The 18,270-nt window shown below is 37.1% G+C and overlaps 1 protein-coding gene across 5 annotated transcripts in view; it reads right to left on the bottom strand.

Annotated features, from left to right (window-relative positions):
* The window catches only part of ADGRL2 (adhesion G protein-coupled receptor L2), a 124,810-nt gene that overhangs the window by 21,783 nt on the left and 84,757 nt on the right, over positions 1–18,270 (bottom strand). For all 5 annotated transcript variants that reach the window (XM_066325113.1, XM_066325115.1, XM_066325114.1 and 2 more), the window contains exons 5-15: positions 14,818–15,114; positions 14,167–14,270; positions 13,149–13,334; positions 11,459–11,497; positions 8,385–8,568; positions 6,354–6,476; positions 5,888–6,093; positions 4,645–4,818; positions 3,415–3,624; positions 2,242–2,462; positions 891–957 (exon numbers count right to left, since the gene is read on the bottom strand). In XM_066325113.1, the coding sequence (XP_066181210.1) occupies positions 891–957; positions 2,242–2,462; positions 3,415–3,624; positions 4,645–4,818; positions 5,888–6,093; positions 6,354–6,476; positions 8,385–8,568; positions 11,459–11,497; positions 13,149–13,334; positions 14,167–14,270; positions 14,818–15,114 (1,811 nt within the window). The remainder of the gene's footprint in view (positions 1–890; positions 958–2,241; positions 2,463–3,414; positions 3,625–4,644; positions 4,819–5,887; positions 6,094–6,353; positions 6,477–8,384; positions 8,569–11,458; positions 11,498–13,148; positions 13,335–14,166; positions 14,271–14,817; positions 15,115–18,270) is intronic.

Raw genomic sequence — 18,270 nt, 5'->3', positions numbered from 1 at the left:
TTTAAAGATGCAGAGCTAGTTGAGAAAACCAAGGTGAGTCAAAATGCACGTCTTATATTCACTGTGCTCACAAATTCCTCCACTGTGCAGTGTTGGTATTGTTAGTCTGAAATAAATGGGAGAAGTTCTCTCCCTGGGTTGACAAGTGGCTACATGCTTTTTACCTGGAAGTGCTCAAAGAATTGGTAATTGATGTATGAATGCAACATTCTGCATTCAGGGGACACTGGGGAACCCAGCTGTGGGTGCACAGATGGGTGCAGGCACACAGTGACTTCAGCAATGAATGTGCACAGGCTTGCTACTGGTTACATAACAGCCCATTATTTATACTAAAACAGAGAAACTTCTATGTCTGACAGTCACCACATGTAACACAAATACACACAGAAGTAGGCACAGAAAAGTGTGCACATGCAAACACACATATAAATACTGTGTAAGTGTAATGGAACATAAAATTTATTCTATGATTAGAATACCCTTTTGAGATAATTATGGTGGATAATTAGCAGTTAAATTCTAGAATGTGTATAGTAGTGACTCAATTGGAAGCAATAACAGTGGTTCCTTTAAAAAAAAAACCCTGTGTTTAGTACTCCATTGATCTTTCATATGAATACACATGTCAATACGACCTTCAGAATTCAAGCCATTAGGAAAAAATGGCCACGCTGAAGTGCCAGCACAGCTTTGACAATCAATCATTTGGCCAGCACTCTTTAAAGATTTCTACATATTTATATAACCATTAGTCACATTCCAAATTGTTTATAAGTATTTTCATGGAATGTTTTGTGAATAAGGATGGCATTGAATGAAATTTTAGATCTTTTTTTCTGCTGCTGTGAGGCAACCTAAAAAGAAAGGAAAAAACCCGAAGTTCTTACCAGAATAATAAAGGTAACAGGTCCAATGAAACTCCAGATAAAATAATTGTCTACGTGTAGCCAGCAACTATTATGGAAGAAAGAGAATGGAAAGTGAAAAAGCTGCATTAGTACCTCAGTTTGATAAATGGAAAGTGCAAAAATACTTCTTAAGGTAACACTTTGCCAGCAAACATTGATGAACATGGCACAGTACCACTTACTCCATGGACAATACCTAACCTGAAATTCCTCTAATGAACTCTGTATGATAACACAACTGAACCTGAAACTGCATCATCAGGAATTACTAACATCAGGAGAAACAAAAACAAAACAAGCTCTCCTTTCAGTCAAAAGGTTTGGTGACAGGTGCTGTCATGGACCAATGACACTAACATCAGTAAATAATTTTTGCAGGTTTCCCATGTGATCTTCAAAGTCTGCTTTTAACTTTATATCATATGTTAAGTGCTCACGCCTGAGGAATATGAGACAGAAAATATTCAGATGCCATGTTTTGCTGAATAACAACATGGTATAAATAAAGTGCCCCATCTGGGAGTTGAACTGTAGAGAAAGAATACATAAGATACCAGACTAAATGACGTATAAACCTATTAGGGCCAACTTCACTTAGCAATTCATTTTTCATACAACCCAGTTCCCAGCTGAATTCTTTTATTTGTCTTTCATCAGTAGCAAAATCAAGCAGCTTTCTTGTAGTCAACAGAATCTTCCCATTCTGTAACTAATTTCATCAAAGGACAAAATAAACACTACTGAAAGGCAAATTCATGCCTCCAGCAACTCAAATCCTCAGAAATGTTTTCTGTCTACCTTCTGTCACTTCCTATATACATCTGTATATTATTTTGTAAATAAAAGGCAGTGGCTAATTTTAATCCCACTGTACTTGCTTGATAAAATATTATCAAAATAAAACATATAGGTTGGAATATTGTACTGGCATAATTCAGGATGAGAGCTAACTAGAGGGACAGCTGAACAAAGATATCTAATGAAGCATTAGCCTAAAACTGGGTGGTTAGGCTTGTCAGATACCTTAAGTTGAGAAATTTTGCTTAATATACATCTGAGGACAAAAAGTTATTTATTTTTTCAATTTGTTTCAGGTCAATCCTTTGTGTTAAAAGAAAGACCATAATTTAGAATTGGTCTCTCTAGAGTACAAATCCCCTGAACCTAGAGAATTACAAAAGACTTGATTGTAATTTGTGCACAGCATTGCCATTCTCTTACCAATAAAGCTTTCAGATGGTATTTTAGTCTGTCAGGGACCCTCTGACAGATAATAGGCTTTAAAAAATTATTCATTTGAAAAACACTCAGGTCACTTGCAATTACTTACGCTTTCTCTGTTCCGTAGCTCTTATAGTCAATAGCTGCTGAGACACCAACTACTGTAGCAGGGAAGAGGTAGCCAGCAACATAATAGTACTTCTTTCTAGAATATTCACTTTCAAATACTTCTACTAACATTAGATAAAGCTGCACTCCTTCTAGACACATCCAGGCAAAGGCTGCCAGGAAGAAAAAGTGTAAGAGACCTGCAAAAACCGGACATGCAATCTGCAAAGAAAGAGAGAGATGGAAATGTAAACCACAAAACTTTCACATCATTACGTCTCCAAGCGAACAGTGTGCAATAGAACAGCAGATTAGAAACCTTTCACAAACTCAGGAGCATCTTCCCTACCTCAAAACATACTCTAAACATTTGAAAACCCTAATATGTGCTCAGCAGCTCCAGAAAGTGAATTAGCTGAATAGTGTTAATGAAGATAAGGAAACTGCACGGTCATCTCCCAATTTCAGAGTGAGTTTCTTAATTTTATAAGCAAATTTTAATTTTGAAACTGACAAAGTTTTAGGACTTACAGTTTCGATAATCCTAGACATGAACAGTTGGCTCTCTATGCATAATGTGATACTACATATTTAAAAAAATGAACTGTCTGCCCCATGATTTTTGTCTGCTTTAACATGGAAAGTTCTACTATTGTAACAGAAATCTGTCTGAATTCTCTCCCCATTGGCCAAATTCTGGACGAAACTCTGCTAGATTATTAGTTTCAACCCAATGAATCATATCAGAATTAATTTTACCAATACTACCAAAATACCCGCTTGAATATGAAGTGTAAAAAATGTGTATACATATAGAAAAGGCTTTGTACTAATATATATGAAAATGTAGTCAATACCTGTTAAGACATTTGAATATATACAGAAAACATATATATGTTCCTAATAGTCAACATTCAATTTCATTTCCTCTTTCAAAAGTCTAAACACCTGCTTCGTTAATAGTCAGTGTTTCTCAACTGAAAATGAAAAGCATATTTTGGAAGGATGTAAATACTGTGTATGAATATATCTATTTTATTTTCATGCTGAGCTTTTATTTCAGGCTTGCTGTGTTAGAGTGCTGAAAACTTGTCAGTGTTGTCATGTTTTAATTCAAATCCGTTTCAAACAGTCATTTCAGAGAACAAAATCAGTACACAGAGAGAAAACTTACCTTGTACTCTGTCTTATCGATGCCTATTAGGAAAATGAACTCAGCAATGAATAGGTTGATACAAAGGTTCTTGTGAATAGTGTTACGATCACTTTGCAGGCCACGGAAAAAACAGAATGTGAAGATGCAGATGGCCAGGCAAACAAGAGAGATGACAATTCCCACCCAGGTGATGACAGTGAGGAGCAACTCGTGCACTCCATCTTTGTACTAGAAATAACCAAGAATGGAGAAAATTAATATGACTCTTTATGATTATAAACAAAAACCTATTTTCACAGGTATCCAGAAAAGTTACTTGTTCATTACATGAGATGGACAAAATGTACTCAGTAGTTTCTCAGTCTTAGCTAAGCATCCCAGGAAAGCAAGATCAGGGTAAGTACAGGAGGAGCAGGTCTGAGAGAAAAATGTGACTATTTTATCCAAATCAAATAGCATTTTTACTTTTCCTATGGCTCACTGCAGACTGGTTGGAAATTCGAGCAGACAAACATAGTATTTTTAAGGAGCCCACTAGGATCTGCTAAAAGGAAAGAGGAGAGCTTTCTCTGGGACTTCTATGAGGGCACATGTTATTTCCTACAGACCTGCAACTCCATGGCAGAGAAAAAAGCAATGTTTTACACACTGATCAGGACAAAAGGCAGAATATGCTGCACATGTATCAATCTCATGTTTAGCTAAAGGAAATTCTTTACTTCAGTTCTTTGCAGTGACTTTTTCAAATACAATGGCTTTATGAGAAGTCCCATATTCCTGCAAACATTGCATGCTCTGGTGCCCCTGACATGCAAGAAATGCTCTAAATAGACAACAAAATTTCTGACTGTGAAGAGGTGTTTGAACAATCAGCATGGAAGTTCCTTGACCTTCCTCACCAGGAGAGCTGGCACTTGGGCTTCCAGGGAACAGCCTGCACAGCTGTCTCAACAGACACTCTCCATCTGTACTGAGGGAGAGTCTATAAAATGGTTGTAAGGCTGGTCACTAACTTTAAAATATGGCTTGTGGAGAACTCTTGTCCTTCCATGTTTTCTCTTCCCTGTTATTTTGCTTGCAACTTTATGGATGAGGAAGAAAAGTGCTACAGAAAGCAAATTGCTTTGGAAAGAGTGGGTAGGAGCTATAAAGACTAAAGACACTTCAACAATTTTGGTTCTTGCTAAAAATTCAAAGCTAAGTCTTTTAGGTTTGTTTCCGGCTGATGGCTGTAACATCATTACCTACCACAATTTCCCGACGAGCCATAAGAATTGCAAAGTTGGTGAGGTGACTGCAAGCACACGTTGTATGAGTTTTATTTGTGTCAATCAGTTTGCAGCCTTGAGTTGACCAGTATCCCATCATAGTCCTCTCTGAGTAGTTCCAGAAGGAACAATTTGCATTGAAGTAATTGTCAGGCTGGGAGATAAAAGGATAACATAAAATGAGGATTTTACACACCGAGATGGCAATAACAATTGTTTAATATGTGTAAAGGGTAATTTAGATTAAACTTTGCATGTTTTGGACAATAAAGTTTTTCATCAGCAAAACTGTGGACTATGCTGCACAAGGAAGACATCTAGTTTAAAAGTGATGTTATAGTCCAAAGCACTTTGAAGTGTGGTCTCAATTACTTTAGATCCAATTTCAAACAATTACAATTTTATGCATGGATGGGACATTGTAGCTATTTTTGCTTTGTGGAAAGTTAGCACTTTATGAATGTGAATTTATTCTGAAGATATTTTTTCCTGTAATTGACAATTTGAAAATAGGATATTTTTCCTTTGATTCGCATCTTTGGTTAGGCACAAAATCATGTGAATAGATATCTTGAAAAGTTCACTCCTTAATGCCTATCTACTTTGATGAAAAACAATCCAACCAGATTTATAAAAACAGGCAAAAGAAAGGAAAATTTAACCATAATTTCTCTGTCACAGTAATGATTGTTTACTTTCCCCACATGAGACGTGAAAAGAGCACAGGCCAAACTTACGAGCAAAGAAAGACATCAAATAAGATACCTCAATGAAACTACACATAAATTCAAAGTATAACAAACCAAGATACCATACTTTATTCTTTGCTGAATAAATGCAATTTGAACAATCTGTATAAGCTTCCAAAATTTGGTCCAAAATTAATGTAAAAATTAAAGTGTCAGTAAAACTTACTACATCAAACCACTAAGAATCTTAAGTTATTTTCTACCCTTCTACTAAGGTAAGAGTTAATTTTCAGTTAGAAACAAATTAGTCATTTACATTTTCATGTTGATTACTGAATTAGCTTTCATTAAGAATACACTTAAGTTCTAATAATCACTGAACCAGGCTCATTTAATTTTATGTTCACAGACTTGTGTCTCTGACCTAGCCCAACATTTAAAATTCAAATGGAAAAAAAAAAGGTTGTTTTCCTGCATTGCTTTTCTCTCTTGCTGATTTTGTGACCTTCCTATCAATTGATTAGCATAACTCACATCGATGTGCTCCAGTGTGAAATGCACGGGATCAGTCAGGTACACTCGGCTCGACTCCTTGTTGATGGAGGCGGCGATGACATGGGAGTTGACGGCGATGGTGCTGTTCTGCCCCACCAAGTCACTGCCTAACTTTATGGTTGCATTCTCAGTGCTGAGGAAACGACCCAAACTTTTGTAAATGATGAAAACCAGTTTGGCTAATCCTACAAAAGAAAAAAAAAATTAAAAATGCCCACATCATGCCACAGAGGTCTACAGAAAGACAGTGACCTGTACTCTAATGATAATTGAGCATCAGTAAACTAAGAAGTATTTTCAGGCCATGGATTTGAAGAAAAACAACCATGATCTTCAAGAAAAAGCCAGAGAGCAGCTTTGTGGTGTTTTGTTTTGATGTTTGAACTAGGTAAGGTAGGTTTTACAGGAGTTGATGGAGTTCCACTGTTCCATGCCCTAGGCTCACCGTTCCTGCTGTTCTGTTTCATGGTTCGTGCAGAGAGCTGAATCCAGTTGCCTCCTTTACCAGCCTGAGGAAATCGCAAGTCCTGCACCTGGCCCTCAGTAGAAAGAACTGCAACATCCAAAACTAAGCAGACCAGAGGGAAAGAAAAAAAAAAAAAAAAAAAAAAAAAAAAAAAAAAAAAAAAAAGCGTTAAAAAAGGAGAATGCACAGAAAGCCTCTTGGCCAGATTACAATATGCCAGACGACAATTTTGTCCCCTCAGTGTTTATTTAGTTTTTTCACACGGCTGTCTGTAAGGCAGATTTGTACTGCATGCTTCAATCACTCAGACTAGTTTCTTTAACTAAATCTAATGCACACTGCTGAAATGACGGAACTTTAGTAGTGATAACAAGACATCCAACCTCGTTCAAATTTATGTCCACAAAACATCCACTTAAAGATACTACACACATGTTGCAAAAAAATGTTAGTTTTGAAGATCTTAACGTTTATGCAGTATTCTTCGCTGACAAATTTAGAACTTTAAGTATTGATTTAAAGAGCTTTTTAAACAGTCAGCAAAAAATACCTAAGTCTACCCATGCCATGTATTTAGCTAAATCACATACATAGCTAAAATTATTTCCATTTTTTTTTCTACATCTCATTTTGTATATTTATAGGAAACCATTTTATTAGGTCTGCTAATAAACATTTAAATTGAAAAATCAGATACCACTCAGCTGTACTTAAGTATTACTTTCATAACACATATATCAGGAAACTTCCATGGGATTACCATAGAATGCTCGATAGATAGATAGATAAAATCATACAGGTGAGAGTGGACAATTGGCTAACAAAATCTGTGTTATATTAAACCAGTCTAGCTACAGCTCTGAACTATAGACTGACAAAAGGTATGAAATTAGGAAATCATTTCTCCTTCTCCAAGCCATACATACACATGTGCACTAGGAATTCAGTCTTGCATGGCATCAGAGAAGTGTTATTATGACATGAAGACAGCTTATCACAAGAAGTAATATTCAGTGTTTACTCATCTCCACAGAACATGCTTGTGTACATCCAAAGGCAGATCTGTGATTCTACCCACATTCCTTCAAAACAGCTGGTGCAGTTCCTTTGATGACAGACTGTGAGACTTTATCCCATCCATCCCCAGTATCTTCCTACTCAATTAAAAACTACGCAGAATCATCTTCTATGGCAACAAATAGGCAGACACTGAAAAGTCTAATTTCTGCAGTCTGTTCCAAGTCTCTGTCTTGGTACCCTGCATATTAGCAGACTTTCAGGTTCCTTGTACCTCACTGAGACTACATTAATCTCTGTAATAAGGAATTTTAATTTTATGCATAGTAATGATTTTTGCTTTAACACATCCTGCGCAACAATATTTGCACATCTCCAATACCAAACCCCTTCATTTTTCTGTCACCACTTAAATTCTAAATTACACTCCAAATATCTCCAGCTATTTTGCAGTCTCCAGAGCATAGCTATTCTGCATTATGGGAGATGTAGTTCACTAAACACATTTTTACCTGAAGGCAGTCATGTTTAATATAAACATTTGGCCTACGCTGAGTGCCTAAAATATTTAACTGGCACAGTACATTGCAAAAAAAGTAATATAAATTCATTAGGAACAGTTTATATTTAACAGAAAAGTATTTTCCACAGCTCTACAGAAAGCAGTTACCTCAAAAAAATCCATACTCTGCCTTTTAAGCACTCTTCATATCCATGTGTTCTGCAAACGATTTTTCAGTGATAAATCAACTTTGTAACATCAACTACTTTCCATTTTATAATGTACTAATGACATAAAGAAGAAGGCTAATTTCAAGGAATCAAATAAGAAAAGTACGTTTTCCCTGCTTTGGAGCACTCACCTTTCCCTCAAACGTTGCACAGCTCAGTCTTCAGAAAGTATGTCGCTATCTGGGGCACTTTTTCCTCCTTTTGTGTAAAGCCAATACACAGCACTTACTTTAATTCATTCTTGAAAAGAAGTTTACTTACCAATATTTTCTGTGGGCATTGAGACTCTACTTGGTTCTACAAGATTATCAGCCAAGACAAAAGCCCCTTCTTCTAATGTATCAAGTAACATTGTGGCTGCGTGGGCTTGTTCTGAAGAATTCATGTCCTTCCAGGACTCTAGAGCTTCAGGCCTGAGCAAGTTGTCCACGGTATCCACAACTGCCTGCATTCATTAGAAAACTATCATTAGTTGTGAAGCCCTAGGCAGCTGGGGAAAATTCCCAATGTTATATAGCGACAATTATAATACTTAACTGTCAGAATGATTTACTGTGATTTAATGGCACAAGAACACTATTTTCAACATTGAAGTATTTTCCATCCGCTTGTTGGATTAGCATGAATAGAAGCAAAGCTAGCCACTAGCACTGTGTGGTCTCTAAGCAGTAAACATGCAAATTTGACTTGTTTTGTATCAGATATAAGCATGATATTATTAATATGCTGAAAAATGTAAAAATAAATGCCAGAAGTCTTGCCTGAAGCTTTCATCTTAATGTCAAAATGTATAACTTCTATTTAAAAATACTAATGCCAAAATTAGCACTCCACAGTTTAGGCTGAAATGACAATAATACTCCTCTGGAAACTAAGCACCACTGGTGCAGCCATAGCACTATAAACTACTTGTCGATGACAAATAGAACTTCTTTATTACAGGAGGCACGAAATAAAGCTGACTCAGTGGATATAAATTAGCTTTGGCCATTCTCACTCCCCCTTCTGCTCCTGTAACTGTTCATAGATACTTAGAAGGATTACCAACTCCCATTCCTGCACAGAGGTCAGTTAGAAAAAGAAAATAAATAGAGCAAACAAGATGTCCACTGACCATTCCTGTTATCAGTGATGGCAAAACTGTAAAGCTGAATAAAAGCTGCTATTTTAAAAAGTTTTACTTGTAACAACTCTATTATCGTGCTTTAAGGTTCACTGAGCTGCATATAAGGTAATAATAAATAAGGAAGAAGAATAATTCAGTGACATGATTACATTATTTTACAAAATAATCCAATCAGAGTAATCAGGTAATCAATTGAAGGCAGGCTTTTACATTAATGCATAACGTTGCTGTGCACCGAGTTTGCTGTGCATTGAGTACACCAGGCACTGCTCTAACACCCTGTTTACTCTGTCCCATTTACCTATTCCTAATGTGTCATTAAGCACATATATAATTTGTTTGATCAATTTAAAAGCGCTGGAAATGGAAACAGAACACATTATACAAACAGAAAGATGTCAGTCTGGAGTACTGTATTGTGCAAACAAACGAATGGTAAAACTTGGTCAAGGCTATTGTCAGAGCAAGATTAATTAGCCTAATCCATTTTAATATCCTCTTTCTGTCTGCATTGTGAGCCACCATGACCTTCCTGGCAGGTGGAAGATACTTCCAAGTGGCATTAAAGCCTTTTATCTTTCTCTAATGGGAGACAGAATAGTCAAAATGCTCACACTGATGCTGCTGCAGCCATGAATTAGAGTGGAACAGAAATTGGTCTGCAGAGGCCAGATTCATTAGTCACTAAGAAATACAGATTGGAGCCTCTAATCTGAGGTACAAATGAATTCTCTGTCACAAAGTAGGAACTTGCTTCATTTGCATAGTGTAAGTCAGCTTTTGATTTGTAATTTCAAGAGGTTTATTAGTCTTATCTAAGCAGAGAAGCCCATTTGAGACCTACAGAAAATGACACCAGTTGGAAATTAAGGCTCTGCTCTGGTTGCTCATGTATCACCATATAGCACCGACGTATGTACTCACTGACAGGATATGCTTTTCGTTTATTATGGGATAACCTAACTCTGCATTTTCCTTGTGGAAAATCATCACCTGCTCAGTTACATTTCTGAAGTGCTTCTCCTCTCAGACAGAGGCAAATGGTTGGGAAAAACCCCACAGCCTCTGTGACACAGCTGTTGGAGCAGCCCCATTAACTGCTCTTCTCATGATCCTGTTTACTAATGAAAAGGAAGCAGAAAAAACCACTCTACCCAAACCACATCTGCTGGATTACTCTTTACTATTAAAAAATACTTTTTAGTAAAAACCTATTACAATTATTATTACTTGAGAAGTACATTTCTATCCAGATCTTTGCCTTTTTTGTCAAATTTCTCTATAACTGGACATCTCCCATCCACTTCTAGGGCTTTAGGATAACAGACAGAAGTGGCCTGTACAGAGAAATCTCTTTTTAGTAAGAGTCTGACTTTTTTTTATTATGTGGTAAAGTATTTTAAAATTCTTTCTAAAAAATAATTCTTACATTTCATCTCAGAGGGTATAAGTTACAAATTACTATCTTAAAACAAGTTTCGCTAAAATGTGCAATAAAATTTTTCAGAGCCAGACATGTCTGTTCTAGGACTTTTTTCTCCCCTTCATAGGGGTGAGGTGTCATTACTGGCATTGTACTGCAGAAAAGGAGCTGGCCACTGCAGGCAACCATTCTACAGCAGATGAAAGGAATTGGAAATCAGGTAGCAATTTGTTACACGCCTTCTATACAGCCTGGTTAATGGGACACGTGGCAGACATTTTACTAATGAAGTTAGAGAAATGTTTGTCTTTGCATTGTATCCTCAAGTCACTGAATTGTAACAATTCTTAAAACTGTAAGAAAGAGTGATTTTACTGGGCATAAGAACAGACACGAAGCAAGCTATATAACATACATTTTTCTCGCAAGCAAATTAACTCCAAGCAGTCTTTGATATAAAATTCTACCAAGGTGAACTAATTTCTTTGAGTTGCAAGCTTTTTCCCCCTACCCAAAATTTTATTACAAGAGAGATGTTATTTCCAATTCAGATAATAATCCCTTCTGCTTTTTTAATTTTGAACAAGTTAAGGTACAAAAGGTATGAACTTTGATCTTATTTTTTCTGAGTGTTATACCTGTGCAAAGCCAACATTTGTAAAGTTGATATGGGGCACAATACACATTTATCAAAGACTGAAATACATAGGATCATGCAGCAAGATGATAAAGCGTGGCAGGTTGCTGAAGCAGGGAGAAAGCAGGGTGACAGCACAGGAGATATACCTTAAGGTAAGCCCTGCACGTCTTCTCTCGTTTTTGGAGCTTTTTAATAAGGAAAAAGAAAATCAGAAGTTAGAAAGATTCCGGAAAATTTCAGAAAGAGAAAAAAAAATACCCTGGTGTTTCAAATCCTGATTTTGAATGATAGCCTGGACAATAATCTAACTTCTGTCAGTGATGACTACAAAAGACCATCACACAGGAAATGTTTATTTCCCAACTGTGGTTTAAGCCCAGCCGGCAACCAAATACCACAGAGCCGCTTGCTCATTTGCTCACCAGCAGGATAGGGGAAAGAATCACAAGGCTAAAACTGAGGAAATCCATGAGTTGAGATAAACACAGTTCAACAGGTAAAACAAAAGCCGTGCATGAAAATAAACCAGGGAATTTATTCACTGCTTCCCATGGGTAGGCAGATGTTCAGCCATTCCCAGAAAAGCCAAACTCCATCACATGTAATGGTTACTTGGAAGACAAACGCCATAACTTTGAAGTCCTCCACTTCTTCCCAATTCCCACCAGCTTTATAAGCTGAATATGATGTCACACTGGCTGGAATACCTCTCTTGTCAGCTAGGCTCAGAGGTCCCAGTTCTGTCCCCTCCCAAAATCCCATGCACTCCCAAATTCCTTGTCAGTGCAGCAGTACAAAAAGAAGAAAATGCTGTGAAAGTGCTGCTCAGCATTAATAAAAACATCTTTATATTATCCAAGATATGGAAGACATATTTCAGCACAAATTGAAAACATAGCCCCATACTAGAGAAAAGAGCCACTGTGAAGAAAATTAACTCCACCCCAGCCAAAAGCAGCACAGCAGCCTTTACTCAGGTGTCTAGATATCTTTTGCCCAAATGGTGGGATTTGTATGAAAAGGTCAAAAGAAAAAATCCATGTGTGGGCACTTGATCTGTCTCTGGGAAAAGTATTTTAAGAGCATCTAGGGACTGTAAATAAAACTATTGCCAAAATAACAGAGAAGTGCATGGATCTCTCTCTCTCCAAAGGAGGATGAAAAAATATTTCATTTGTGGCTTGCTGACTAGGCTCATGCAAGGAAGAGGCTGAGAAATACAGCATTTCCTCTGAGAAAAAGAGGAAAGGTAATAACACTGTAATTTGTATTTAAACCACAAAGACACATTTTCTCTGAAATGCTTCTTGGAACATATTTCCAGAGAAAACATTAATTCACATTTCAGACGTGTGCAGTAATGCATTTTTATAAAGATCAATTATAACTCATGTTGGTGTCTTTAGAAGTCTAAAAAAGTGTTATTATTCTGCAGGAAGTTGGATTAAAATAAAATCCTACACCTATGTAGAAATCCACTGATTTTATTACATGTTCAGGGTTAAAAGGATCACTGAATAAACATGCTGATTTGTTACAGAATTTCTGAGAGCTAATACTCATTTCCCTCACACTGGTTATAATGCATTCCAGATTTTAATATGGGACACAGCTATGTATTTTAGGACCAGTCAGCTATTGTGAATTATATCTTATTCCCCAAAGAAGGTAATTACAACTTTCTGCTGTGTATTTACTGCTGTTTTCTCTCATATGCTTATTCCAGAACTATACACATGCAGGAACAAAGTACAGATTAATATTTCTGAAAGAAAAAAATACCAAACCCAAGAGCAATTGTTATCCCAGTGGGAGGAGGTGATGGGAGGTGTGTACCTTGTTATAACTCCTTCCAGCAGAGTCTTTTTCACTGGGCCGTAGCTCCTGAAGCTGAGCATCCAAAATGTCCACGAGCTGCTCCATCAGCCTCACGGATGAACTAACATCACCAGCAAACACTGGTCCTTTGGTGTGTTTAGCCAGTTCATTGGCCAGACTAGCAGCATTTTCTCCACTTCTGATCTGAAATGACAGTTTATATTATCTCAGCAGGGTCCCTTGTTCTGCTTGCGGCTCCTAATTCCAATTCCCTGTGTACCTTTGTTGTGGTGAAATAACCATTTGCACATACATTGAAATCTGTAACTAATTGAGACCAATAACGTTCTCTTTATCTCAGAAGATTAAAGGTTCTTAGATCCGTGACACACAAAAGCAGTTCTTAACAGCCATCACAACCAGAAATCTGAGTGGGACTTTCGGGCTCGATCTTCTATTTATCCTCACTCTTATTTTACTGCCATTATCAGACAGTAAGAAATCTGTTTGTTCATACCAGTGCTTGAGGCATTTGAAAGTCAAGTAGCCTTGTACTGACAACAAATTATCCAGTTTTCATAAACTTTGTAAATCTCAGTAGGGAAAGAAAACACAGAAAGTGGTTCTGTGGTCTAATCATACTGTTATCAATGCACTCAGGCAAAAATCTATTTATTACTGTGTAATTTTTACTGAAGAAAAAACCCTTACCACAGATTTTGCTCTGTGTTTCATAGTATTTGATTTTTTAAGCAAATATTGCCTTTGGATTTTGAAAACAAGCAAAGCTACTTTGTTTTAAATAGTGATCAGAACATATAATCATAAATTCAATGAAAGAATTTAGAGAGGGCATACTAAAACACAAATAAGAGCCTAACTGTTGGCCAATGCTTTGCACATGGAGTGCACAAAACTCCTTCCACTTTAAATGAACACAGAGTAATAAAGACAACTTCAACAAACTGAAATATTAATGCTCAGAGTTAAAATCCTTAATCACCAGTGTATGCCAGATTAAAAGGTTTCAACCAACCTTCTGAGCCAGCTGATTTACCCAGTGTGAGGTACAGTTGCTAAGATCAGGGCCTTTGGGGTTCCACATTCCCGTTAAGACCACGCAGAGATATGAGGCAGTTCCTACAACAGATGTAGAAAACTACAGTGAAATGGAGACCATTTTTCTGCATGCATTCAGGAAATTGGCTGCACTGTGCTCCTAAACAACATTCAGTTCTGAATGCTGCTAATGGTAGTACTTGACAATAATTGACAAAAACGTAAGGAAATAATGTAAATTACAAAGAGCAATAAAAAAAGTCAGTGAAAAGTACCAGACGTTTTTCTGCAAACAAACAAAAAGCCCTTGATTTTTCCTGGAGCTCATCCAGAGGGGAGTTCATAATGAGAAAGGCAGCTGTAAGCATATTTCACAACAGTCCTCAAGCAATGCCCTAAAATTTGACCTGGATTCACAAAAGTGCAAGCACAAGGTAATTCTGTGGCTACGCTCAAATGACGTCTGCAGATTATAACTTGACCATTGCCTGTAGACACTGCACACTCTGAGTGACAAAAAAAATCACGTGATAGACAGCCTGATATTAAAAAAATATTCATCATGAGAGAGCTGCACATTGCTTTTGAATGTCTGCTAGAAATCGAGATACATTTTTAAAGAAAATACCTCGTGTTCCTTTGGGGCAAGGGCGTTCAACCATCATTCCTCTTTGAGTTTGAGGCCAGCTAATCCCCCTGGCCTCAGTCGGTTCACAGAATCTCTCTGGCAAAGGGAAAAAACTTGTCACGGGAGGAATTCTGGTTGTGGAAATGGGTGGCGGTGGTTTGGGTCCTCTGCTTCCTTCCTTTGTTCCTCCACCTGATGTTGTGCTTATGGGACCTCTCTGTGACGTAGTGCTAGTGGTTGACACTGTGGTTTTGTAAAGCTCTGCTGAAGAAGTTATTGTCACTGCTGTGGTAGGCACTGCACAGGGAAAAAAATCAGAGTAATAATGAAGTAAATTACTTCAGAAATATACATTAAAAAGTTATTTAAAACTTATTTATGTAGCTTTCAAGGATTCTCTGGTGTCTCCTTTTCTTTATCTTAATATTACTCTTATTGTTATTCTGGGTGCTTAAGATATAACTTTGACTTTGTTTGGGGATTTGTTTTTTTTTTTTTTTTTACTCCCAGCTCATACTGTTATGACGTTTCAGCACATTCTCCAAATAATCTCTTCTGTAAAAAAAATTGATAGTTTAAAAAAAAAGCTAAAAGGCATGCTAGTGAGTTATCAGTACATAACAAACACGCTCAAAGCAATTAAAGATTATTTAATCACATTTGCAGCAGGAACAACTCAATAGATAGAATCTGTTTAATCAGTGTGCTGTGAACAATGTAGTCCAGCTTTAACAACAAAGGCAGCGGGCTGTAACTAACGAGACCGTTTTGGAAAAACAGACCCCGAAACTTGAAGTCACCCAGTACACACCTTCCAGGGCAATAATTATGATAACATCTTCCTACCCAGCAGTCATTCTGCCTGAGAGAGTTGCATGCCCGATTAGCTCCAAACACAGGCGGCACGCAGCAGGTGCATGGCGTTCTTCTCTTTGAACATTTGGGGCCTTAACATCCTTTTTTGATAAAGCAGGTATGAAGGCACAACTCATACAAGCCAGTGGCAAGGGCTTGCAAGGAGTTTTCATCTTGTATGAAACACCAGGACAGGCTTAGGCCAAATCCCTCATGCTCAGGATGTGCAGCTGCTCCTGCCACTGACCCACAGCAGGAACTCATGGCTGGAGCTGCTGAGGTACAGCCCAAGCCATGCCAGGGTTTTCAGGCTTTGAAAAAACAATATAAGTTAGTGCTAGTGGAGTGTGGAATGGCTGTGCAACACCTTCACATGTATATTGAGGAAACAATGCGAGTGAGCAAAGCAACTGCAACGGTTATCATTACTTCCAAATATTTACATTAGTGTTCAAAATGCTTTACAGGCACAGAAAACTACAGATGCTTGTGCTGAGAACAAATTAGCTATTGAAAAATATTTTTGCCATTTTTCTTTCTCTTTTTTTCTTGTTCTTATATGCCCTTGAACTTTGATTTATGGGACAATGCAGCTTGTCTAAATTAAATCATAAAACAAAAAACAAAAAACAAAAAACAAAAAACAAAACAAAACAAAACAAAACCCACCAAAAAAAACACAAAGCAAAAAAAAAAAAAAAAAAAAAAAAAAAAAAAAAAAAAAAAAAGAGGAGCGGTCTCACTTTTTTCAGCAGTTGTTTTGTAAGTTAGTGTTTTGCATATTAAATTTCAGTAGTTTGGTAGATAATTTTCTCAAAACCCTTTTTAAATTATGTTTCACTTATATTAGAGGTTTAAAATATTCCTTTAATTTTTTATTTTCACATGAATTTAGGGTGAAATTTTGAGCATCATGATCTGTTTTTCAAGACTAAAAGCAAAGATGTGCCTATCATCCCTCTCTGCTCACCAACTTCTGCAGAGCCTGTCTTCTCTTCAGTCTCATTCTTGGCTACTTGAACACAGCCTGTGTGACTGTGCTGAACTTGTGTAGCCAGCTACCATTGAAACCCTCAGATCTTTCTGCAAGTGCTTGCCTGACATCTTGTGAAACTGCTCTAATTTGCTTTTGATTACAATGCATCCAGCCTTCTAGTACTTCCCCAATTAACATTTGTCAAAAGCTTTTGCAATCACTTGCACAAGTGTCAGGCAAGGCCTGCTCAATCAGGTCCTCAGGAACAGGGAGCTCATGGGGATGGAGAATGATGCAGGGGACAACCAATTATTACTATCCATCCCCTAATACACTCTGCTAATTAATACATATTTGAACATCAAAATGTGTATTAGTATTGTTGCAATTACTACTCAAACCTTGTAATGTTTAGGATAGTTTTGTCTCAGGAGTAAAATATCAGTGTCAGAATTCATAAAACATTTCAAAGTTCAGCAGTGAGGTAGCAATTTTCAGAACCTATTTGGTGTTGCATCCTAAGCTAAAATAATTCTGCTGTCATTACACAACTTTAATTAGTACAATTTTCATGCTATCCATTAAAATCAATTTCGAAGCCTATCACCCATGATTCAAAAATGACCTGCATGGTAGTACTACACACTTAGAAATGGTAGCAGTACAAAGTAGTAGCATGGTGGAACTACATACTTAGAACTATATTAGTAATCTCACATTATAAGAGAAAAACTTTAAATCACCTCTCTCAGAAAAACTGGAAAAAAATTGCAGATAACTTCTAAGATCTTTTCTCTTTATTAAAATTTTATAAAAAGAAGCCAGCATATTTAAGAATGCACCAGAAAACTTCTTCCCACACTTCAGTGCTGGAAGTCTGGGAAAGAATGTGGATGAAAAATAAGAGACAACTGAATACATCACTTCAAGAAATACTCTAGCTTTTAGAAGGCAGGTCATTTTGTCTTTAATAACCTGTGGGCACTTAACCTGCTCTGCCATTCTCTTGAGCTGCAAGAAGACACATGACAGCTGCCACCACCTGACGTGTCTGGTTCTGAGAGCTGAGGGCGGTGGCATCTGCGGGCTCTGCCCTGCACTGCACTTTGCCAATACAAGATAATGGCAGTGATGATTAACAGGCTGCAACTGAGAAGAACAAACTCCATGTCAAGGTTATTAACCTATTGTTCTAAGCAGCAGGGGTGAAGATACGTAGTTTTTGTCAAGCTCCAAAAAAGCCACTTTTACAATGCGAGATTCTGCTTTGACTTATTGACTAGGCTTGATATGCTGAGGAGAAAACTGAAACTTCTTCTGCCTGCTTTTTTTAAGAATAGGTTTTTATTATTATAAGCTGAAGACAGTCATTAAAATTAAGAAAATAAGAGAAAAGAACAATTAAGAAGTAAATCCAAATACTCAAATTGAGGCGTAATTAATTTATATTTGTTTCATGTAGTTCCTAGCAGCTGATTTAAACAGTTATGTATCCTATTTGTTACTAAAAATGAAGACACCGCTGGAGTAAAACTCAACACCTGTTTAGCAGTGTGATGTCTATAAAAAACTTAAAACAATTGCTGTAGGACAGCAGGGGAATAGTAACTTTCTTTCCCCAA

Source organism: Sylvia atricapilla, chromosome 9 (assembly GCF_009819655.1).
Source record: "Sylvia atricapilla isolate bSylAtr1 chromosome 9, bSylAtr1.pri, whole genome shotgun sequence".
Classification (NCBI taxonomy): Eukaryota; Metazoa; Chordata; class Aves; order Passeriformes; family Sylviidae; genus Sylvia; species Sylvia atricapilla.
The sequence above is the reverse complement of the archived record's forward strand: the minus strand, read 5'-3'. Positions and strand labels throughout refer to the sequence as shown.